Genomic DNA, 26,284 nt, shown 5'->3' with positions numbered 1-26,284 from the left:
AATAGATTGTACATACTGTATACATTTGCATTTAACCTATTATCTTGGACGTTGACCAACAATGTTCATGGTTCACTCGTACTATGGTAAAATTTACATATCGGCTTTTCCACTTTTGCTCTGCTTCGATGTACAACATGAGTACTGGTATTATTCACTATTCAAAGTGGACAAGACATGTGTTATAGTAATTTTCCAACTTATATGCTGATGTTAATGACAATGTTGCAGTGCCATCACACATATGCACATAGACCCTATGTGACGCTAGAGTCACTACTCAGGTACTAGCCATGAGCCAGGTGGTCAAGAGGTCCAAGATCGAAAGCTAGGAAGGTACATCATAAACAGAAGGAAGAGGAAAGAAAAGCGTAGTCAGGTAACGTTCCGAGGTCAGAATACCAGGAAGATAGCGGATCAGAGCAGAATGGGTTAAACAGACTGATGTTCAGAACGAGGTCCAAGGTCAGGCAACGAAAGATCTACCAACACAACAAAAGAACACAAGGCACAGAGACACAAACAACACCGTAGCTGAATGTATGTCTGGCAGAGGTAACAGACCAGTTAAGTAGCCTTGCAATCACCTGGGATAATGAACACCTGGAGGCAGCCAGCACCTTCCAGTCTCCGATTGAACAGCCGAGCTGTCAGTCAACAAACTGACAACTCAGCATGCCCCTGCACCAGACTAAACGACTGAGCTGTCAATCAAAGTACTGACAGCTTCAGCATGCTCCTGTACCAGATTGGATGGTTAAGCCATCAGTAACTGCATTCCAGACACACTGAAGGGTGGAACCGTGACACCTCATCCATGGACATGATAAAACAACATTGAACCTTATGGGGTATATCAAGACCATGGAAGAGCATTACCCTGAGGTTGAAGATTATTTCATTACAACCTGGCTGTTTTGCATATTTTTGGTTCTTATCAAGTCTACTGGACTGAAATCATAACATTCTGAAGTAAGAGGCTGGTAATCATGTGACCTATCTTTCTTCTTTTAGACTTGGCTATACATTTCTGAGACTAAAGGACAATTACATGGAGATCTGTAATAGAGAAAATGACATTGAAAGGTATGGTACTTGAGTCAGCAGATACTCTGGTCACTTATGTTGTGACATTGCAAGTAAATTATTACCTTTAGTCATGTAAGAAATAATGGAATCTAGTGAAGATAAATATAAAATGGCTGCAGCTGGACATCCAATTTTACAGTTCCCTAGCTCTTTAGCACTGATCCATGTGGACTTTATAGTTCATGTCCAGCAAGATCCATGAATAATACAGCAAGTGCCAGAAAGTCATTCAGAAATAGAAATCATGAATCTAGGTTAATCTGCTGAGGCATTTACTATAGAGATATTAATACTTTCTCATGCCGGATGTTCACTGATCTGTGCTAGCCAGGCTTTTGGTGCGGATGGAAATACATAAATACTTTATAATAGAAAGCATTAAAAAGTTATAGGAGTGAATTAATCTGCAGAATGATCTGAAATGGAGACGAATAATATATTTCCAAAATGGACATTTGACCCTTGACCTGTCAAGGAATCCTTACCACACACTTAAGAGTTAAAGGTACAGTAGTCTTCATATTTTTATTCCACAGATCATCATATCAGAGGCATAGATGTGGCCTCTTACCTTTTCAAAAAAGAGGTCAGGCCTAGCCCTTGCCCTAGGCCTAGGATTAGGGTTAGGGCACATGCAATAAAATAGTTACAGAAAAAAATAGTTTATGTAAAAATAAACATTAAAATTTTAAAACCTTTTCAAAATGTTATATCTACTGGTTAACAAGATACAAAGATAATTTTTACTGTGTATTCTAACAATGTGCAACTTAATTTGAAAAAAAAAAATCATAAAAAATGAAAAAACTTGTCAAAGACAAACTATAGCAGTATTTTCTTGAAATATAATGTACCGTATATGCTTAAGTGATAAGATACAGGATCAGTAGAAGGAACTCAAGACTTGCTTAGGGGGAGCACCAAATTCTTGTCTTACTCCGGCTACTTCACTGCATTATGCAGGGATAAAACACTCAGATTTCCATGTTTGTAGATTTGCTTCATATAAAGAAATATTTCTCAGGAAATACTATATGTTGCTTGTAGATGGTAAGAATTTTAAATAGCTTTTTTTTTGCTTTCTTTTTTTTCCACAGGTTTGAATTACTACAGGTTTTGACATTTGATTCTGTAAGGAGACGCATGAGTGTCATAGTGAAATCAGTTTCAGGTAGAATTACAATCTTTCATAGTTACCACTTCAGGCATTGTTTACATGCTTAACCCTATTGCTCTATTTCTAACAATGTACAGAGGCGTCCATCACTGAGAACGCCTGTCCCTTTAGGATGAATGGTGTGTCGGGAGACATCATTGTAGAATGGAGGCCCATAGGATAAATTAGTCATTTCTTCCTACTGCAGCATAACAACTAATGGACTATACTGGCCGGCATATCCATTAGGTCTTCTTATTCGTGTAAATTGGTAGTTGTGGTTAACCATATCTCTATCCCTAAGATAGATCCAATCTTCTAGTCTAAAATGCAGATTATCGAGAGTTTAGACTTTAATATGCACAGTCATAGCTATATATAGTTTTTTTTTTTCCATTATAACAATGAAGACGTGGTAGCAGGAGTCAGCTGACTTACTATGTGTATGTGGGTCCACTCTCATCTTAAAAGAGAGCCTGACATATCCCTAATGCCCTTCAAAACCACCAGCATGTCTCTATTCCTTTATAAACATCCAACCTAACAAGCCCTCTATAGTATTTCACATATTAACAGATCGTTAACTGTAAAAATAACTTTTTTTTTCATTTTTAACATGCAAATTAACTTTTTGACTAGTCGATGGGGCGTTTCTTTCCCCAGACTAGTTGTCCCACTCAACATTTTATCACGCCCCAGTGGGCATCTAATATATAATTGCCAATCGGCTCTGTCACAGCTTCCAGCGATTGTGTCGCTATCTCACAATCCACCGCTGCCAGAAGCAGTGACAAAAAACAGCTATTCCGTCGGGAGATCAGCGGCGACGCAGCCGGGAGATGAGCTGCGCCAGCCACTCATCCCCGGGCTGCTCGCATCGAAACTACGCCGACTGCCATATTGGGACACCCTAGTTATGGGTATTCCGATATGACTGCCGGGATTCAGATACCCTGCCAAGCCGCGCGGCGCCTGGTGCTCAGATAATGAGTGGCGCGGGATTCAAATCCCCCGCCGGCTGAGCCAATGAGCGGTGCCACGCGGGATTTGAATCCCCCGCCGCTCATTGGCTGAGCGCCAGGGGGATGTTCATTTCACCGCACTCCCGATGCAATAGCATTGGGCCTATTTCTAGTGATGACATAATTTGCAAGAGTCTGTCATTATCAGCTCTGAAAATCTTTTGCATGTGCAAAACTTTCTTTTCCACAGGTCATTGCTAGTGTATTCCCAAAATATAACACTGAAAGTCACAATGTCACATTGTTCCCTATAATAGAGTGAACATTATTCTATGTATACAATACACATGTTCAGTATATCTAATACATATACAGTGGGGCAAAAAAGTATTTAGTCAGTCAGCAATAGTGCAAGTTCCACCACTTAAAAAGATGAGAGGCGTCTGTAATTTACATCATAGGTAGACCTCAACTATGGGAGACAAACTGAGAAAAAAAAATCCAGAAAATCACATTGTCTGTTTTTTTAACAATTTATTTGCATATTATGGTGGAAAATAAGTATTTGGTCAGAAACAAAATTTCATCTCAATACTTTGTAAAATATCCTTTGTTGGCAATGACAGAGGTCAAATGTTTTCTGTAAGTCTTCACAAGGTTGCCACACACTGTTGTTGGTATGTTGGCCCATTCCTCCATGCAGATCTCCCCTAGAGCAGTGATGTTTTTGGCTTTTCGCTTGGCAACACGGACTTTCAACTCCCTCCAAAGGTTTTCTATAGGGTTGAGATCTGGAGACTGGCTAGGCCACTCCAGGACCTTGAAATGCTTCTTACGAAGCCACTCCTTCGTTGCCCTGGCGGTGTGCTTTGGATCATTGTCATGTTGAAAGACCCAGCCACGTTTCATCTTCAATGCCCTTGCTGATGGAAGGAGGTTTGCACTCAAAATCTCACGATAAATGGCCCCATTCATTCTTTCATGTACCCGGATCAGTCGTCCTGGCCCCTTTGCAGAGAAACAGCCCCAAAGCATGATGTTTCCACCACTATGCTTCACAGTAGGTATGGTGTTTGATGGATGCAACTCAGTATTCTTTTTCCTCCAAACACGACAAGTTGTGTTTCTACCAAACAGTTCCAGTTTGGTTTCATCAGACCATAGGACATTCTCCCAAAACTCCTCTGGATCATCCAAATGCTCTCTAGCAAACTTCAGACGGGCCTGGACATGTACTGGCTTAAGCAGTGGGACACGTCTGGCACTGCAGGATCTGAGTCCATGGTGGCGTAGTGTGTTACTTATGGTAGGCCTTGTTACATTGGTCCCAGCTCTCTGCAGTTCATTCACTAGGTCCCCCCGCGTGGTTCTGGGATTTTTGCTCACCGTTCTTGTGATCATTCTGACCCCACGGGGTGGGATTTTGCGTGGAGCCCCAGATCGAGGGAGATTATCAGTGGTCTTGTATGTCTTCCATTTTCTAATTATTGCTCCCACTGTTGATTTCTTCACTCCAAGCTGGTTGGCTATTGCAGATTCAGTCTTCCCAGCCTTGTGCAGGGCTACAATTTTGTTTCTGGTGTCCTTTGACAGCTCTTTGGTCTTCACCATAGTGGAGTTTGGAGTCAGACTGTTTGAGGGTGTGCACAGGTGTCTTTTTATACTGATAACAAGATTAAACAGGTGCCATTACTACAGGTAATGAGTGGAGGAAAGAGGAGACTCTTAAAGAAGAAGTTACAGGTCTGTGAGAGCCAGAAATCTTGATTGTTTGTTTCTGACCAAATACTTATTTTCCACCATAATATGCAAAAAAAATGATAAAAAAACAGACAATGTGATTTTCTGGATTTTTTTTTCTCAGTTTGTCTCCCATAGTTGAGGTCTACCTATGATGTAAATTACAGACGCCTCTCATCTTTTTAAGTGGTGGAACTTGCACTATTGCTGACTGACTAAATACTTTTTTGCCCCACTGTATATTATCAGGCCTCTTTAACACGTGCTTATATTTCTGGTACAGGAAAAAAATGGTACCAGAACTATCCGTGTCCATGTCCAACATCAGTGTTGCATCCGTGTGCCACTTCAGTGTGACATGTACCGGCGCCTGGGAAAAAGCAGTACATTTAGTGCTGTTCCCAGGCGCCGTGTGCTGAATCCTAATGTCATCATTGTTGCTTGGTCTCCCTGTGATCATCTAGACCAGCGGTCCCCAACCTGTAGCTCGGGAGCCACATGTGGCTCGCAGTCCCATTAATTGTGGCTCGAGGCTGTCTGTCAGCTTGGTGAATTAGCTCCAGTTCTATCAAACAAGTATGAAGAGCACATCTGAAAATGGTGAAATTTGTGAGCAGCCCCACACAGAAGAGCAGATCTGGAAGCACATATACTGGTCTTAGGGGTTTTGAGATTATTTAAGTATGGTACGCTGGAGAAAAGATGATACCACCTGTCAGAGGAGGTGTTTGAAGCTGGATGTGATAGTGTCTTGGAAGTGCTTTATAGGAGAATACCGAACGGGGGGTATTGTTGGAACCCCTGGATCTTTGTACACTGCTTTGGGGTGATTGCTTTTTGTGGAAAAGCTTTGGTACCCCTGTAATGGGGGCTTTGGTTGTCACTATTGTGAGGGGCGAGAGCTGCATGTGGCTCGTGACCCTCCCTCAAGGCTGGATGTACCTCAAGACCCTCTCTCAGAGCTGAATGTGGCTCTCAAGATCCAAAACGTTGGGGACCTCTGATCTAGACCAAGTGACACTGATGGAGTCAGTACCCTCTGTGTTGTGTGTATTAAATAAAAAAAAATGGTGTGGGGTCCCCCTTCATTTTCTTAGCCACTGAGGGAAAGTCAACGGCTGGGGGCTGATGTTAATATTCTGGGAAGAGGCCAATAGCCCTAAAGGTTCCCAGGTTATTAATATCAACTCACAGCTGTCTGCGTAGCTTTTGCTGATTATTATAGGGAGACTGCCTCCCAAAAAATAATGTGGGGTCCCCCCTATATTTACCGAGTCTAAACAGCTGCAGGCTTATATTAATAACCTAGGAAGGGGCCATGGATATTGGCTCCCTCCTTGACTAAGAACATCAGCCCTTAGCTTCCCCAGAAATGGCGCACCCATTAGAGCTCCAATTTTGGTGCTAGGCCTCTGCTCTACTCACTTTCCCGGGTGTGGTGCCACATGGGGTAATAGTTGTGGGGTTGATGTCAGCTGTTTTATGTTTGCTGACATGAAGCCCAGGGGTTAGTAATGGACGGGCGTCTATAGGACACCCCCCATTACTATCCCCGTAGTCAAATTTAATAAAGATATAGACAGTATAAAGTTCTTTAATTGAAATAAAAATTATTTTAACTAAATTTTAAGTTGTTCTTTAATACGGTAGTTTGATTAAAAGTTAAATTTTATTATAGTCTTTAGTTAGGGATTAATTGCCTTTGGCAAATCGTTAATAATCCTATTATTAATTGGTCCCTTTCCAGAATATTAGCATCAGCCCCAAGCCGTCAGCTTTCCCTCAGCTAGTTAGGAAAATGAAAGCGAACCACACAATATATTTTTGGTTGAATTATTTATTTCATACGTGCTAGACAAAGACGGTGGCTGCAGACTACAGTGGTCATCAGACTCACCTGGTCATGCTGATCGCAAGGAGACCAGGCAGCAATGATGGTAGTAGGATTCACCACCCAGCGCCTGGGAACAGTGCAAACTGTACTGCTTTTTCCCGGGCACCGGTACGTGTCACACTGATGACACATGATTATGATCCATGTATCATCAGTGTGCACATGTGGTGGATGTTTTGTGGTATGTGCTGCTGGTAAAAAAAAACAGACATGTCAGCGTGTTTTATCCATAGACACATGGTCCGTGTAAACACACTGACATGTTCGCAGACCCATTGATTTGAAGACACTGATGTGTGAAAGGGGCCTGAAACAGCGTTCATGCTTTATATGGCTTGTATAATATATATATTTTTTGTCTTTTACAAAAGGCAATATTGACTTAAAGCTGTCCCTTTGAATTTTGGGAGTCTCAATAGACTTCCAGCCAGCTGATCACATGGCATGTCAGCTCATGAGTGATGGATCCAGTGATCTGCGGTGATCATATGCCGTCTATTATTAAATAAATAATAATCTTTATTTTTATATAGCGCTAACATATTCCGCAGCGCTTTACAGTTTTGCACACATTATCATCACTGTCCCCGATGGGGCTCACAATCTAGAATCCCTATCAGTATGTCTTTGGAATGTGGGAGGAAACCGGAGTGCCCGGAGGAAACCCACGCAAACACGGAGAGAACATACAAACTCTTTGCAGATGTTGTCCTGGGTGGATTAGAACCCAGGACAGCAGCGCTGCAAGGCTGCAGTGCTAACCACTGCGCCACCGTGCTGCCCTTATTATTATTATTATTATTATTATACATTTTTATAGCGCCATTTATTCCATGGCGCTTTACATGTGAATACGAGGCAAATATAGACAAATACATTAAACATGAGCAGATAACAAGGCACACGGGTACATAAGGAGGGAGGACCCTGCCCGCGAAGGCTCACAGTCTGCAGGGGATGAGTGATGAAACACTAGGAGAGGGTCTAAAGGTACATTCACACATAACGATTTCGTTAACGATATCGTTGCTTTTTGTGACGTAGCAACAATATCGTTAACGAAATCGTTATGCGTGACAGCGACCAACGATCAGGCCCCTGCTGGGAGATCATTGGTCGCTGGGAATGATCAGGACCTTTTTTTTGGTCGCTGATCACCCGCTGACATTGCTGAATCAGCGTGTGTGACGCCGGTCCAGCGATGTCTTCACTGGTAACCAGGGTAAACATCGGGTTACTAAGCGCAGGTCCGCGCTTAGTAACCCGATGTTTACCCTGGTTACCATTGTAAAAGTTAAAAAAAACAAACAGTACATACTTACATTCCGGTGTCTGTCCCCCGGCATCCGCTTCCCTGCACTGTGTCAGCGCCAGCCGGCCATAAAGCAGAGCACAGCGGTGACGTCACGAAGTGGCCCTGCGCTTAGTAACCCGATGTTTACCCTGGTTACCCGGGGACTTCGGCATCGTTGGTCGCTGGACAGCTGCCTGTGTGACAGCTCTCCAGCGACCACACAATGACTAAACAGCGACGCTGCAGCGATCGGCATCGTTGTCTATATCGCTGCAGCGTCGTTAAATGTGACGGTACCTTAAGCATCTAATTGGCAATCACTCAACTCGGGTGATGCTTAGATAACATGTTATACCTCTTTAGGCATTGTGGTTTACAAGAGGGAATGTTGGTTAATTTCTTATTTTACTGTACTGCCTCTTTAAATATTTTATACATATATAATACATATTCTACTACACTTACATAACTGGCTTTTTTGTTGATTTTCACTGATACATTGCTGTTTATGATTTGTTTTTCCTGAATCTGAAAAAAAAATTGGCTTGTCGACATTGTGTCATTCTTTGTATAAAGGATGGGTGTGTCGTTACACTCACATAATGAGTCCTGACCTTGGAGCAAATCGTCCTGAACTCTCAAGGGATAGGCATTGAGGTGTGAAAGCAGAATGCTTTTTTTATATACATTTTATACATGCCACTAAGCATTACTCACATAGTGTGGTTTCAGCTAGGGAATTACTCATTTTCCTTCTCTGCTTACAGGTGACGTTTACTTATTTTGCAAAGGAGCAGATTCTTCCATATTTCCCAGAGTCAGAGAAGGCAAAGTCGATCAAGTCCGAGCCAGAGTTGAACGCAATGCGGTGGTAAATTATGTTTTATGCCCAAGTCTATTTGTGGCTTGTCATTTATGTCCAGAAATGCATTGAATAGCACAGACACAGTAAATATTATTTATCTTTCATCTATCAATTAAAGGGGTTTTTCTTACTTAAATGCATCTCATTAGGGCTAAAAAATAATTTGGGGTTTTATTAACATTTTTGCCTCTGTTTTTTGCCCACTGCAGATCGATTTCAGTGAGAATCCAGCCCACTATGATGTCCTGACAAATAACTATATCCCTTGCTGGGCACTTCTCTGCTGATTTGTCTCCAGACCATATTAAAATTGATTGTACAGGGACACAAAGAACCTGTAAAAGCAAAACAGTGCCAAATTTTTAGGGAGGTCCAAATGTTAATGTTAGGTGATAAAAAAAAACTTTTAAGCACTTCTACTTTTGAAATCATTCTTACTTTGTTGTATTTTTGCACACCTGCCTAAACTTTTGCACAGTACTGTATATATACATATTGTTTGCTTATGTGAAAATATATTTGAAGATTTGTATTAATGTTTGTACATGATGAATTTTGTGTTTCAACACGGGATGTAAATGGAGAAAACATATGACTGAAAGACGAGAGCATGAGAAAGTGATAGGAGTACAATTTGATACAGATAGATTGTAAAGCAGTTCTTGTCGGGATGTGCCTGGTAGTTTTATAGCTGCTACATGTAAGATGATCCTATTATAATTGGGCATAGTCACAACATTTACACTAGCTGTTGGCAAGGGAAGCATCGGAGACTATTAGGAATACCAATGACTCATGCCGCTTGTAAAGGCATGAATAGCGCTAACAATAATCCTCCCGATCTTGTGCCAAAAGAATACTTTTTTGTTACAGATAGTGTTAATGGGTCCCAATGGATGCGTTGGATGTGAACACATGCTTGGCAACTTCCATGAATCCATGTGTTACTTTCCTAGTATGGATTACTATGTGAAAGTCAATGGCTTCTTGTGGATAACACAGGCTTTTTTCTCAAGACATTTTTGACATCTGAGACAATGGTACAATGAAGCTCTGAGAAGGAAGACTGTTGAGGGTGGATTATAAGTTCTATATGTCTGAACCATTATATCTGGCCGCAGGTCAGACTGTAGCAGGAAATCATGCTTACAATCTTAGACGCTTACTAAAGTAAGCCCACATACTGTTTTCCTAGCGGTAGACCAATGTTTTTCTTGTCCTTTCCATCTCCATAGGAAGGTCTGAGGACACTATGTGTCGCATATAAAAGGTTTTCACAAGAAGATTATGAAGCTGTTGAGAAGTTGCTCAGGAGTGCACAGCTAGCCCTGCAAGATCGGGAGAAGAAACTAGCGGAGGCCTACGAACAAGTCGAACAGAACCTCATCTTACTGGGGGCCACAGCAGTAGAAGACAGGTTCATGAGACATTAATGTTCTATACAAATATGGGCCAATTAGAAGTTCATTAGGCCATTGTTTATGCCAACATATCCTACCCTCGTTTCACTATCTTCTAGCACTGGTGGAAAGATAGCTGACCCGCATACACATAATGTAGTCAGCCAAAATATATGTTGGAAAAAAAAATCAACATATTTAAGTCTTTAAATGATCTTCTTCACATGGGTATGCGTATGACAGCAGTTCATCCATCATCTCTCACTGTTGCATGAGTAACTGAGAGATACCTCATGGTCTTGTGCGCAGACAGCAAGTATTGTGCGCCTGTCCTATTTATGGAATCAGATGACCATACGAAAGGTACTGGATCAACCCTTTAAGGTTCATGGCACACAGTGTTCCACACAAAATATAATTTATTTTTATATACCATATATAGTTTAATTAAAAATCACAGTCAACTACTGTTCTGAATACATTTAGGACGGTAGGATTCAGATACATAGCAACCATACGAATGACAAAAGGACTCTGTTTTCTGCTGTAAGTGTCCGAGCCAGGCTAAGCAGCATGTGTTCTCCTTTGTGCAGCAGTCCTGATATATCACTACTCTCCGTCCCCTGACTGCCATTCAATAAGATGTAATTGTGGTGCGGCTTTTATTGCTGCCGTTCATTTTACTGTCAACCAGATAGGGCAAATACTGTCTTTTCTATGGATCGTTTCTAATTCTAGATTATCCCATACATCTTTTTTGTTTTCCTCACATTTCAGACACTTTTAGCTATGTCTGTTTCTGTGAAATCCCGGTGACCACAAATACGGGCGCCATTGCAGCTTCTATCTGGGTTTAACTCCTAAATGGCAATTTTTCTGGAAGCAAAGAGAATATAAAGATTATCGCTATGTTACTAGGCAATTGACCCATGTGGACAGCTGTTGATAGCCCATCTGGGTGCTATATATATATTTTTTTTATTTATTCGCTTATATAATCCTTTACAGATATTATCATCACTTTCCCCATTGGAGCTCACAATCTAAATTCCCTATCATTATGTCTTCAGTGTGTGAGAGGAAACCATGCAAACATGGGGAGAACATGAAGATCAGATAACTTACCAGCTGAATCAAATTTTCAACAGATTGCCAGAAAAAGACAAATGACATAATGGCCCTTATTCATCAAAGCTTTAGAAAACTATCTTAAAGGGACTCTGTCACCCCCTCCAGCCGTTATAAATTAAAAGAGCCACCTTGTGCAGCAGTAATGCTGCATTCTAACAAGGTGGCTCTTTTAGTTTTTGGTGCAGTTATTGCCAAAATAAAGCATTTTATAATTTCGCCAAAATACCTTTCTTTAGACAGGGAGGCGGGTCTTAACCCCCCCTGCTGGAAACGCCACACTGCCGTCACTCAAATCTTCTGGGGCGCCGGGCGCTGCCCCCTCTGCGCTGTTTTCCCATGAAATCCGGCGCCTGCGCTGTTTAATACTGGCCGCACAGGCGGAGTCTGCAAGACTGCATGTGAGGTCAGATGGCCAGAGCTCATTGCACCAGCCAGTACTAAACAGCGCAAGCACCGGATTTCATGGGAAAACAGCGCAGAGGGGGCGGCACCCGGCGCCCCAGAAGATTTGAGTGACGGCAGTGTGGCGTTTCCAGCAGGGGGGTTAAGACCTGCCTCCCTGTCTAAAGAAAGGTATTTTGGCGAAATGATAAAACGCTTTATTTTGGCAATAACTGCACCAAAAACTTAAAGAGCCACCTTGTTAGAATGCAGCATTACTGCTGCACAAGGTGGCTCTTTTAGTTTATAACGGCTGGAGGGGGTGACAGAGTCCCTTTAAAACGTTTTAAAAAGTTGCAAAAACTTAGTGACTGTTGATGTTTTCAAACCATTTTCACCCAGCTCCACAAAGTGGGCAGAGGTAGGACAGGGCAGGGGTGTGGCTACCCTCTTGTCAAATTCATGATGAACAGTGGTGTACCTTACCCCACAGTTTTTGTTTCAATCCATAACTAGAGTCAGATTTTTGGCGAGATGCTCACAGGGGTGCAAGCCACTTTGCACCTCATTTGATTCATTAAGAGGCATTCACTTATTCTTGAATCAGGTTCCTCGCAATTCATTCTGCCCCCTCATCAAGATCAGAGCGAAAAACGCTGGACTTGATAAATTGAGGCCGAAATGTTTACTGGTGATTTTTGTTGAAAAATACTTATATTTTGTACCTGAAATTAATAGAACATTTTAAAGGGCTATTATATCAGCTGTGTCATCTTGTGTGATAGAGGAGTCTGTTATATATTACATATACCGTAAGTGAAAGTAATAATGACAGAAATAGTCAGGCATAGACTGCATTACAAGGACATAACTGTGTCAACTAGAATTCGATTCTAAGGTTTTTTTATATACCATTTGTCTACAGGCTCCAGGAAAAAGCGGCTGATACAATTGAAGCTTTACAGAAAGCTGGCATTAAAGTTTGGGTTCTCACCGGGGACAAAATGGAGACTGCCGCTGCTACTTGTTATGCCTGCAAACTGTTCAGAAGAAACACACAGCTCCTGGAACTGACAACAAAGAAAATAGAGGAGCAAAGTTTACATGATGTGCTCTTTGAGTTAAGCAAGACTGTCCTGAGGTTCAGCGAAAGCTTAACCAGGGACAATTTCTCAGGGTAAGTGGGGCATAAAGTACAAGTGAAGAAGCATACATCTATGCCAGCGAAGATGAATAACTTATTTCTAAATGCAATATTTATTGGGTAGCTGTGCCCTTATAGATGTTTTGAAGCTGCAAATCAATGTTTTTAAAGTAATACAGTAGATGTAAAAATTGTACACACCCCTGGTAAAATACCGGGTTTTTGTCATGTAAAAAAATCATACCTAGAAGAATTACTTCAAGACTTGTTACATCATTAATGTCTCCAATAATCTGTACAATGCAACTGAAATATAAACTCCAGAATCTGCCTCCAGAGCTTTTCGTATACGAACGGGGTGTTTCCAGTGTGAGACATATAATGACTGACAGTCTGCTCTCCTGATCTACATGTATCACACTTCTAAAACCCCCATTTCATTTAGCATAAACTCTGCAGGGAGATCTATGTCCGGCCCAGAGACCTTAACAGCTTATTCACATATTAAGAAAAATATTTATTTCTCGGGAATAAGACATTGGATTGCAGTTATCAAGGTATCATTTATTCCTTTGACCCACATGACAATCTAGATGGCTTAGTAAAGTTGTTCCAAATGACATATTCCCTGTAACCCCTTCGCTCCGAAGTCTATTTTCATCTTCTTGACCGGGCCAAAATTTCCAATTCTGACCAGTGTCAATTTATGAGGTAATAACTCTGGAACACTTCAGTGTATCCCAGGGATTATGAGTTTGTTTTTTGTGACACATTGTACCTTATGGTAGTGGAAATTTGAGGTCAATATTTTTTGCATTTATTTGTAAAAATGTCAAAAATTTCGCGAAAATGTTGCAATTTTCAAACTTGTAGGTTTTATGCCCTTAAACCAGAGAGTTACATCACACAAAATAGTTAATAAATAACATTTGCCACATGTCTACTTTACATAATCATCATTTTTGAAACATAATATTTATTTTTTTTAGGATATTGAAGTGTTAAAAGTTTTTCAGCAATTTCTCATTTTTCCAACAAAATTTACAAAACCATTATTTTAGAGACCACATCTGTATAAAGTGACTTTAAGGGGCCTATGTGACAGAAAATAGCCAAAATTAACACAATTGCTTCTCAGGAATTGAAGCATGTGGAAGGAAAAAATGAAAATATAAATTTTCCCATAAAAATGTTGCTTTAGCCCTACATTTTTCATTTTCACAAGAGTAAAAGGAGAAAATGGACATCAAAATTTGTTGTGCAATTTCTCCTGAGTACAGCAATACCTCATATGTGTTGGAAAACTACTGCTTGGGTACAGAGCAGGGCTCAGAATGAAAGAGCACCATTTGACTTTTGGGAGTGGAAAATTGGCATGAATAGATATCGAACCATGTTGCGTTTGTAGAGCCCCTGATGTTCCTAAGCAATGAAAATCCTCCACAAGTGACTTCATTTTGGAAACTACACACCTCGTGGAATTTATCTAGAGATGTGGTGAGCACCTTGAACCCACAGGTGTTTCACAGAATTTGACAATGACATTTTTCCCACAACAAATATTGCTTTAACCCCAAATTTTTAATTTTTCACAAGAGTAGCATCAGAAATTGCCCAGCAAACTTTGGGGTCTATTTTCTCCTGAGTATGCCGATACCCCATGTGTGATAGGAAACTACTGTTTGGGCACACTGCTAAGTTCAGAAAAGAAGGAGCGACTTTTTAAGGGTAGAATTTGATGGAGTGGTCTGTTGGCGCCATGTTGCATTTGAAGAGCCCCTGATGTGCGTAAACAGTGGAAATCCTTGACAAATGACCCCAATTTGGAAACTACATCCGTAGGTGCTTCACAGAATTTTATAACATTAAGCTGTGAACATTAAAAGGACATTTTTCCCATGAAAATGTTCCTTTAGCCCCAAATTTTTCTTCACAAGGGTAAACAGGAGAACACGAATGGTACAACTTATTGCTCAATTTCTCCTGTGTATGCCAATACCCCATATGTAGCACAGTACTACTTTTAAGACACAGTACAAAGCTCAGAAGGGAAGGAGCCACCATGTTTAGTGCAGGTTTTGCTGCTATGGTTTGCAGGGACCCTGTCCCATTGGCAGAGCCCCTGAGATACAAGAACTGCAGAACCCTCCAAGAGTGACCCCAATTTGCAAACTACACTCCTCAAAGAATTCATCTAAGGGTGCAATGATCAGATTGACATAATAGGTGTGTCACAGAACCTTATACCATTTGGGGGGGTGAAGAAAAAAAATTACACTATTATAGGGAATCTTCCATCGGGGGTTTAATCTGAATCACGTATTTCATAGACTTGCGCTGAAACCCCAGTGTAAAAGCTCAGTGTACAGCACATGATAGATGTGAGCCGAGCCTTACTGCTATCTTTGGGAGGCAGAATGAACAAATCAACAGCAAGTTTATATTTTCTACGTCGTTTCTTGTGGGGGTATAAGTGACTAGATGGCTTTAGCTGGATTAGGAGGAATATAAGTGAGTGTGCATGCAGCGTGTAAGCACATGTTCACACTGGCCACTAACAGACAAGACCCAAGATAGAAACATAATAATCAAACAGCAAAGAAAAAGCACTAAGCAAAAAAGTAATAAAATATATAAATTTTATTATAACACCAATAAAATCAATCAAGTAAATACCATACATAACCAAGGGGAACCAAAAAATACAGAAAAACCACAAGGTATGGCTGGAAAAAGTGGTAACAGTCAATATTGAGTAACCTTCACAATATCCGCATCATCATAATGACAGCAAAGTAATCACATGTTCAAAGGACTCATATATAAAACATTAATAATACACCTGATACCACAGCCGTCAATGACAATGAACCCAAAGCCAGTGCATATATATGTTGGACTCGAACTTGCATGTTTCTGGGATTCCATGGAGGATGTGTGTCGCCTGTATCCCGTGTGCTACTCAGTCTGGAGCTTGTGCTAACATTCTGGATCTATATGATGGATAAGGACGTCCTTCCCCCTTTCCGTGACGTGGAGTGACTCATCTCCATGGCAATGTGTTCGGAGGCGGGTCTTTCCCGCTCACGTGACTGGAGCTCCATCACTATGACTACAGCAGTACACGGACTTACAGGAGCAGGAAACAAATGGAGATACCCCGGAAGTGATTGCCTGATTAGCGACATTAGTGTTTTATTAAGATGTTTAATTTATCATTTATCTGTTTATGTATATATTAGATGTTTTGGACAATGCATCTGTGGTTTGCATATCTCATAAAGGTCTTTTTTGGGGGGTATAGTATCAGAGAGTCAATGTGCCTCTCTGTCATTGGCCAATGACAACCATAAAAGGGCCTCCTTTCCAGTTACCCACCACCCCTGGACGAAGCTTTCCTGAGCGAAACGTGCGTCGGATGTCGTGGGTCCCTGGCTGGTGGTTTATACTGGGTAAATATGTTCCCTTTACTTGCTTTTTTCTAATGCTGTTATTATATCCTCTGATGCTTCGGCTTACAATGATCCTGAACCCTTAAAAACGTTACTATTTGTTGATACTTATATTTATTCCTAGCTGGTACTTTGCGCCTTATCTTTATATAAACTATTATTTTATCATATATATGCACTGGCTTTGGGTTCATTGTCATTGACGGCTGTGGTATCAGGTGTATTATTAATGTTTTATATATAAGTCCTTTGAAGATGTGATTACTTTGCTGTCATTATGATGATGCTGATATTGTGAAGGTTACTCCATATTGACTGTTACCACTTTTTCCAGCCATACCTTGTGGTTTTTCTGTATTTTTTGGTTCCCCTTGGTTATGTATGGTATTTACTTGACTGATTTTATTGGTGTTATAATAAAATTTATATATTTTATTACTTTTTCGCATAGTGCTTTTTCTTTGGTGTATTTACGACTACTTGCCTGGCGTAATAATGATTTAGGTGCGGTTTATAGGTGTAAAAATAATCAAACAGTAAATAAACAGCAATAATGCATGGATAATATAGGGTGCTTTGTTAACATACCGTATATACTTGAGTATAAGCCGAGATTTTCAGCCCAAATTTTTGGGCTGAAAGTGCCCCTCTTGGCTTATACTCGAGTCACGGTGGGTGGCAGGGTCGGCGGGTGAGGGGGAGAGGGCGCTGAGGCATACTTACCTAGTCCCGGCGATCCTGGTGCTCCCCCTGCCGCCCCACGGTCTTCGGGTGCTGCAGCTCTTCCCCTCTTCAGCGGTCACGTGGGGCCGCTCATTAGAAAAATGAATATGGACTCCACTCCCATAGGGGTGGAGCCGCATATTCATTTCTCTAATCAGCGGTAACGGTGACCGCTGATAGAGGAAGAGGCTGCGGCACCAAAGACAGCTGTCCGGGAGAAGGAGCGGGACGCCGGGAGCAGGTAAGTATGTCATATTTACCTATCCCCGTTCCACACGCCGGGTGTCGCTCCATCTTCCCGGCGCCGCTCCATCTCACCGGCGTCTCTGCGCTCTGACTGTGCAGGTCAGAGGGCACGATGACGCATATAGTGTGCGCGCCGCCCTCTGCCTGGTCAGTCAGTGCGGAGAGACGCCGGGACCGGACGCTGGGAGCTGCAAGCAAGAGAGGTGAGTATGGCATTTTTTTTTTTTATTGCAGCAGCAGCAGCAATGGCACAGCTTTCTATGGTACATCAATGGGGCAATAATGAACGGTGCAGAGCACTATATGGCAGCACAGCTATGGGGCAATAATGAACGGTGCAGAGCACTATATGGCAGCACAGCTATGGGGCAATAATGAACGGTGCAGAGCACTATATGGCACAGCTATGGGGCAATAATGAACGGTGCAGAGCTTTCTATGGTACATCAATGGGGCAATAATGAATGGTGCAGAGCACTATATGGCAGCACAGCTATGGGGCAATAATGAACGGTGCAGAGCACTATATGGCAGCACAGCTATGGGGCAATAATGAACGGTGCAGAGCACTATATGGCACAGCTATGGGGCAATAATGAATGGTGCAGAGCACTATATGGCAGCACAGCTATGGGGCAATAATGAACGGTGCAGAGCACTATATGGCACAGCTATGGGGCAATAATGAACGGTGCAGAGCACTATATGGCAGCACAGCTATGGGGCAATAATGAACGGTGCAGAGCACTATATGGCACAGCTATGGGGCAATAATGAACGGTGCAGAGCACTATATGGCACAGCTATGGGGCAATAATGAACGGTGCAGAGCACTATATGGCACAGCTATGGGGCAATAATGAACGGTGCAGAGCACTATATGGCACAGCTATGGGGCAATAATGAACGGTGCAGAGCACTATGTGGCACAGCTATGGGGCAATAATGAACGGTGCAGAGCATTGTATATGGGGCACAGCTTTATGTGGAGCATCTATGGGGCAATAATGAACTGTATGGAGCATTATATGGGGCTCCTGATTCAATATGGATATTCAAAAACCCTTAACCTACTGATGTCTCAATTAATTTTACTTTTATTGGTATCTGTTTTTATTTTTGACATTAACCGGTAGCTGCTGCATTTTCCACCCTAGGCTTCTACTCGAGTCAATAAGTTTTCCCAGTTTTTTGTGGCAAAATTAGGGGGGTCGGCTTATACTCGGGTCGGCTTATACTCGAGTATATACGGTAATTTTGATTTTAAAAAAAATGTAAAAACCATCCCACCACGTCCCAGTGTCCCTATTCGAGTTGTAACCTCTAATATTAACCCTCCGTCACATACAATATTCGGACTAACGAGTTCACATACAATGTGCCTGTCAGGCGCCTGCTGGAAAAATACCTATAATATCTAATGTTTGCAATTTCAGTGCTCTAAAAGTGATCAGTGACCTTCATAGGGATGTGATAAAAGAGACTACACATAATCAGTTGCAAAAAAAAACATTTACTTAACATAAAACTAATAACTATGAAATACAAACTTTTCAAAACTCCCGCCAAATAGTCCCCAGTTCGACTCTCAAAAAAATGTACAAAGAAAATTTTTGAACACAAACTTCATTTTAAGGTACCTTAAGTACTATTAAAAACATATTCAATCAGAAGTAGATGCTGAGGTTTCCCCAGAAAAGTCACACTTGCAGAGCAAATAGCAAGAATTACACACCATTTTTGCATGTGTCAGGCAAATTGCTTTATGACATTTGAGACATTCATAATTTGAAAGCCTTCTGGTTCCGCTTTCCGTTTGGCAGGTGGTGCATCTCCTTCTTTTGTGAGGTGGTGCAGATGGTGACTTTTCACCATCATCTTCTGGGCGGAACCTTTTGAGCTGAACTTGAAGGCGAGAGGGGATACCGATTGTTTTCACGCTTCTCCTGCGTAGCTCTCCAAGTACTAGTTCATGGGCCAATTTTTTCAGATACAATCGTCTACGGAGTGGTTCAAGCTTGTTTTCAAGATAAATTACTTGTGAATTTATACCACCCAAATTCAACATAGCAAAAAATATGACCATTGGCCAGCGTTTGATGTTTCTGCTGACGTTGAAAGTGGAGCACATCTGATCTGCTGTATCCACACCCCCTTTGGTGGCATTGTAAAATGTAATTATCTCCGGGTTTTTTTCTGCCCCAGTCCCAGGATCGATGGCAGCATCATCATGAAGTGTTGATAGAAGAAGTACGATTTTTTTGGCATGTGGTACATAGGAAACTAAAGCCTTTCCATTATGGAATGCAAACATACTGCTGTACTGTTGTCTCTCTTTCACACTTACAAACTGTGGCGGCAATTCCCTTTTGTTTTTTCTTACAGTTCCCACATATGACAGCTTCTGAATTTTCAGATAATCAATCAGATCACAACTTGTAAACCAATTGTCAGCTGTAATATTGCGACCCGATCCAAATAAGGGTTCAGCCAGTCTTTTTACAACATCAATGGGTTTGTTGCTCACACAGTAAGGACCTTCTGGTTGTTTTCCTGCATAAACTTCCAGGTTGTAAGTGTAGGTCTTACTGGCATCAACAAGGGCATAAATTTTTATTCCATATTTGTTTGGCTTTGATGGAATATATTGACGAAAGGCACATCTACCACGAAAACCAGGGAGCATTTCGTCAATAGTGAGATTCTCTCCAGGGTAATAACTTTGTTTACAGTTTACAACAAATCTTTGAAATATATCACGAATTGGAGCAAGTCGGTCATGTGTTTTGCGTTCGGTTCGGGTAGTTCTGTCGTCAAACCGAAGGCAACGAATTAGAATCTTGAATCTGTTTATGGACATAACAAGGCTAAATTTTTCAACTCCATCCCCATCTTTACCCCAAAGTTCCTCCAAACTTTGTCTATTTGCCCTATAAGCTCCTGCAAGGTACAGTAATCCAAAAAAAGCACGCAGTTCTATTTCATCTGTGGGCTTGATGGTTCTGTTGCAGATGTACTTGTCCTTTATAATGTCTATATATTGGTTGGTATATGTGACAATAGAGTCCAGAATGTCATCTGTAAATATACTGTTCCAGCATTCAACTGCAGTTTTTGCATTACGTGCAGTTCCTATTACTGCAGGAAGGTGAGTAATAATGTTTAAAGGTTCCCTACTTTTTTTCTGGAATGGCTTCTTGTTCCATTTAGTATTTTTATCTTTTCCAATATAATATGATCCAACTTCTTCATCCTCACCACTGTCACCATCTTGCTCTGTTTCAGAATCCAGGACACATTCTTCCACCTCATCATGAGAATCAATCTCACTTTCCTCTCCTAAATCCTCATTCAGTGTGAGGTCTCTATCATCTAACAGCATGTTTGTTACTTCCTCAACATCAAGTTGTTTGGATAAATTGTACATTTTCCTCTCCATTTCAGCAGATAATCTGAAGCAAGAGAAGGAATATGTTAGGGAACTACTGTATATGCCTGAGCAGCACACTTTCTTTTATAAAATCTCCCTTATTTCTATGAAATATCCTCACATTTTGTGCTATACATTCATAAAACAAGCTAAATAAACTATTGTGATGAATAAAAACATAAAATACCAACCTTACTGAATGTGACGTATTCACATACAATGAGCCTGAGAGATCTGTGCAGCTATATCCTCTCCCCTGAAGCTCTGAAATCCAACTGTGATATCAGGTTTCACAGACCTTCAAGAGACAGGAGACTACCTGGAGGGAGGGGGTTTCCTCACAATCTGGTGAGGAAGGAGAAATGAAAGTAAAAGAGAAGCGCCTGTCAGATCAGTTGTATGTGACCTAGGGTTAAAATCTTACCATCTGCCAAGTGACGGGCATATGGATAAGGGTTGAAAAGGACTGAGACCCGGCTAGTGGACATGTAGCCATGGAGAACTAGATGAATGTCCAGTTCAAAGAAAACCTAGAGAATCGGATAACACTCAGCTCAAACTCTGAAAGAGTTTGTTTAGCATAATCAGCCCGACTCTCTCGCTGGAGAGAACAAACGCTCTTGTGACTCCAACCTTAAAATAATTAAAAAAACTGAACAAGTCTGGTATCACCATAATCATGCAATGTCAGAACTGCAAAGTTTTTTTGCAAGTTCACCACACTTCAAATTTTTTTCCAGTACACTATGCAGTAAAATAAATGTGGTTATTCAAAAGTACAACTCGTCCAGCAAAAAACAAGCCCTCATATGTCTATGTGGAAAGAAAAATAAAAAAAACTTGTCATGGAAGAAGGGGAGGAAAAAATGAAAATGTAAAAACGAAAACTGGCCTCGTTGCGAAGGGAATGAGATCTGTCAGGATACCTTATCACAGCTTCTGATTTTTACCTTCGCTAAACTTAGATTCATGATTGTATCACTTTTCATAGTAAGTTATTGTACCGCTATTTGCTACTAGAGAAACAGTAAAGGTACCTTCACACTAAACGACGCTGCAGCGATCCAGACAACGATCCGGATCGCTGCAGCATCGCTGTTTGGTCGCTGGAGAGCTGTCACACAGACAGCTCTCCAGCGACCAACGATGCCGGTAACCAGGGTAAACATCAGGTTACTAAGCGCAGGGCCGCGCTTAGTAACCCGATGTTTACCCTGGTTACCATCCTAAAAGTAAAAAAACCAAACGCTTCATACTTACCTTCCGCTGTCTGTCCCCGGCGCTGTGCTTCTCTGTACTGGCTGTGAGCACAGCGGCCGGAAAGCAGAGCGGTGACGTCACCGCTCTGCTTTCCGGCCGCTGCGCTCACAGTGAGTGCAGGAAAGCACAGCGCCGGAGGACAGACAGCGGAAGGTAAGTATGAAGCGTTTGGTTTTTTTACTTTTAGGATGGTAACCAGGGTAAACATCGGGTTACTAAGTGTGGCCCTGCGCTTAGTAACCCGATGTTTACCCTGGTTACCAGCGAAGACATCGCTGAATCGGCGTCACACACGCCGATTCAGCGATGTCAGCGGGAGAGCCAGCGACCAAATAAAGTGCTGGCCTTCTAGCCCCGACCAACGACATCACAGCAGGATTCTGATCGCTGCTGCATGTCAAACTAAACGATATCGCTAGCCAGGACGCTGCAACGTCACGGATCGCTAGCGATATCGTTTAGTGTGAAGGTACCTTTAGTGTCATTATGTGTAAGGGTACCTCTCTGCTTGTTCTGCTTTTGTAGAATTACCCAACTAAACCATTTTCATTGTCACTGTCTAAATTTCATTAGGCAAATGACTGTAATAGATGACGGCTACATCCAATTTATACCACTTGTTTTTCTCCTAAACGGTGTAGGTTTTCAACAGATTTCCAAGATTACGGATTAATTATTGATGGTGCCACGCTGTCATTAATAATGAAACCCAGAGAAGATGGGAGCTCTACAAATTACAGAGAGGTTTTCCTTGAGATCTGCAGGAACTGTAGTGCAGTATTGTGCTGCCGGATGGCCCCACTACAGAAAGCACAGGTATATATTGGTCTCAATGCCATGTACATATTTAAATATATATGAAGCCAGCATGTTATTGTGCAAAGCCTTGATCAGATCACTATAATCTGCAAGTACAAAATACCATTTACATGTTTACTCTATTTAATCTTTTGCATAATTATCACATAAAAGCTGCAGTAATATTACTACAGATTAATAAAATTTAATTTTAATAAGCCTATCAATTGATTGCTGATATATCTGTACATGTAGATGTATGAGCATATTACATTTTATTAGTAAAACCAGTAATTGATTACACATGTACAGTATATAGTCTGTAATCTTTTTTTTTTTTTTTTTTTTTTTTATATTTTATCTGTTTCTTTCACATTTATTTCCTGATGATGGAATATGTATAAAGCTGTTGGCAAGCATTATAAATATCATTGATCCATAATAGTGAAATTGGCCTTCAATGTACAACAATGGTGATTTAAATAAAATCAGGTCCTGGAAGGAGCCAGCCCTCAGAACTTGCTGTAATGCCCCCATGTCGACTTCAAGCATGGATAAATCACCAGGCTTGTCAAGAGATAGTGATTATATGGTTACTCGTATAACTCCTTTTTAATTTCTTTATTCCTCAGTGTAAAATAAAAATGACAGATACCATACTCACCTCCCTCAACAGCAGTATGCCAGCGATGTTGGAGCCTGGTCTCCTGATGCTCACATAAGCATTGCAGTCTATCAGTGGCCAGTAATGGGCTGCTTTGCTTACACTTCTTTGGACTTTCAAGGTTCATCTGAAGAAAATGTGAGCAATGCAACCTATTGGCTATGATTAATTGGCTGTAGTACTCTGTGGCATAAGTGTCATGCGAGCCCTGGGAGATCCGGATGCAGTCACACCCAGGCCTTAAAGTCTAGGGGGCCAAAATGTTCTCATGGCCTATGTGAGAATATAAATATTATAAAAGACTCGTGAGAGTTGGGGACCTTGTTGCAGATTTCTTTGGGGCCCACGAGCTTCATTTCACCCCCCGTGTAGCTTATCACTTGTATTATATGATTTTATGCTCAATGAAGGTCCGACCTCAGGGATCTCCACTGATCCTTAGGATGAAAGGACTGCAGCCCTGCTTCAGTCCTTTTTGCGGTACAGGGAACTGCAGCCAACCACATTCATTTAAATAAGGCGGCTCTACAGTTACATGCACAGCGGAAGTATGAAGATGACTGTTCTGGAAAAAACTATGTGGGTAAGGTAGCGCTGAAGCTCCAGCCTTTTCAGGGTCAGGGGGCGTCATATAATGATGGCATATCCTAGCGATGTAGGATCATCATCTTCACATGCGCAGTGCAGATCATTCTGGTCAATGCTACCAAAACAAAACGTGTATGTAAAAGCAAGCTGTCTAACTGTAGTCAGATTATTTGTTACCCTTTACCATGTTACCTTTATTAAACATAATCTACGGTAAATCAATCTGTTCTTTATGAGGATGTTTTCTCTGTTGCAGATTGTCAAATTAATAAAGGCATCAAGAGAACGCCCGATTACTCTTGCAATAGGAGATGGTGCCAATGATGTCAGCATGATCCTCGAAGCACATGTTGGAATTGGTATAGTTATGGCGTTATCTATTGGGTCTATGGCTTCATTGGGTCTTAGGTCTATGGCTTCATTTCTTGACTAGGAGGATATTCATTCTATTCATTGGTTTGTGTTTTCTTCAAGAATTGTGAAAACCTCATGTCAAGCTGTGAGAAATGCACCTAAAAGAAATTATATTAACTTTTTCTGCCCTTACATACTGTAAGAATTATTTTTTTTTTTAATAATCTAAAAAGTTATCATGCAAGTGTCCGGTAATGTTTTACACTATTTATTTTTTTACTATTTTGCTCAGTTAAAAAAAATCTAGAAGGATCTGTAGATCCATTTCAACTCCGCTATTTTCAGTAGGGTCCATTACTTTTGCTCATCATACCGATGTTGTAAAAATTAAATAAAGATTAAACTTTTGGCGAAATCCATTCTTCCACCATTCTACAGACTAGCCATTATTGTGTTTGGAAGTATTTATATCAATTTTATTCTTTGGCCTTGCACATTAGATTCATTTTGGCCAAGACTCACAATTTCAGCGGGAACAGCCAACCATCTAATGTGTATGGTGGTGGTCCTACTCTCCCTCAGTGGCATATATCAGGGCAAAAAAAAATCGGGCATTTTAAAATGCCCAATCATGTCTTCGTACAGGAGATAAACCACAACCAGAGGCATGTGTCAGCAGCTCATGTTCCTCCTCCCATGAGGAACCAACAGATAAGTTTGTAAATATATATGGTGTATAGCCACCTTTAAAGGTTAGTGCCCCGATGTGCATAAGTGGTTTATTTTGATTTGCTCATTACTAAATCAAAAATGTCACGACATGGATGAAGATCTAGAAGGAATGATAAAAGAAGGCTTTTGATTTCCTGACTTTACCTTTCTACATTTCAGGTGTCATCGGGAAGGAAGGACGACAGGCCGCCAGAAACAGTGACTATGCAATCCCTAAATTCAAGCATTTAAAAAAGATGCTGCTTGTTCATGGGCATTTTTATTATGTTAGAATAGCTGAGCTTGTCCAATACTTTTTTTATAAGGTGAGGACAATCCATCGCAGACTATAAAGTGTGCAGCACAGCTTGGAGCAGGTTCCTCACACCATAACCCTCTGTGCTTGTCTTTCAGAATGTCTGCTTTATTTTCCCTCAGTTTTTATACCAGTTCTTCTGTGGATTTTCACAACAGGTCTGTGATACAATGTTATTTCCTGCAGATAGTTTTGTTATTTTACATTATTCTTCCCTCCGTGTCCAACAAAGTCTTCATAATCCTGCACTTCTTTTTTTCTTACAGCCTTTATATGACACCGCGTATCTGACACTGTACAATATCAGCTTCACTTCACTGCCTATCCTATTGTATAGTCTAATTGAGCAACATGTCAGTATGGAAATGCTGAAAAGAGACCCAACACTATACAGGTATAGATTTTATCACGTCAGTGCAATCTTATAATGGAGACCATACTCCCCTTCATCAACCAGAATGCCCTGGGCACATTGCCATAAGGGTGAAAAAACTGCTTGTAAATAACCCAAAAAAATGCAAAAGACATCACCACCAAGGTCTGTGATAATGTAAAACCTGTGGATTTTTTGCCACCAAATAGTGTGCAATGTTACGCTTAGCAAAGGCTTAAGAAAGGCTCATTCATGAGCTGTAATGTCCCAATCTATGTGGTTTTAATAAATCCACACTTTTCAAGTTTTCAAA

At 41.1% G+C, this 26,284-nt stretch overlaps 1 protein-coding gene across 6 annotated transcripts in view; it reads left to right on the top strand.

Moving 5' to 3' along the window:
• Positions 1 to 26,284, top strand: part of ATP11A (ATPase phospholipid transporting 11A) — a 290,835-nt gene that overhangs the window by 228,157 nt on the left and 36,394 nt on the right. For all 6 annotated transcript variants that reach the window (XR_011319339.1, XM_069757899.1, XM_069757898.1 and 3 more), the window contains 10 exons: positions 1,015 to 1,086; positions 2,187 to 2,260; positions 8,903 to 9,006; positions 10,236 to 10,417; positions 12,838 to 13,089; positions 22,809 to 22,983; positions 24,474 to 24,576; positions 25,463 to 25,608; positions 25,697 to 25,756; positions 25,865 to 25,992. Coding sequence is in view for 5 of the 6 variants with exons in the window: in XM_069757899.1 (XP_069614000.1) it covers positions 1,015 to 1,086; positions 2,187 to 2,260; positions 8,903 to 9,006; positions 10,236 to 10,417; positions 12,838 to 13,089; positions 22,809 to 22,983; positions 24,474 to 24,576; positions 25,463 to 25,608; positions 25,697 to 25,756; positions 25,865 to 25,992 (1,296 nt within the window). In the remaining variant the exon portion in view is untranslated. The remainder of the gene's footprint in view (positions 1 to 1,014; positions 1,087 to 2,186; positions 2,261 to 8,902; positions 9,007 to 10,235; positions 10,418 to 12,837; positions 13,090 to 22,808; positions 22,984 to 24,473; positions 24,577 to 25,462; positions 25,609 to 25,696; positions 25,757 to 25,864; positions 25,993 to 26,284) is intronic.

This window comes from Ranitomeya imitator, chromosome 3 (assembly GCF_032444005.1).
Source record: "Ranitomeya imitator isolate aRanImi1 chromosome 3, aRanImi1.pri, whole genome shotgun sequence".
Classification (NCBI taxonomy): Eukaryota; Metazoa; Chordata; class Amphibia; order Anura; family Dendrobatidae; genus Ranitomeya; species Ranitomeya imitator.
The sequence above is the reverse complement of the archived record's forward strand: the minus strand, read 5'-3'. Positions and strand labels throughout refer to the sequence as shown.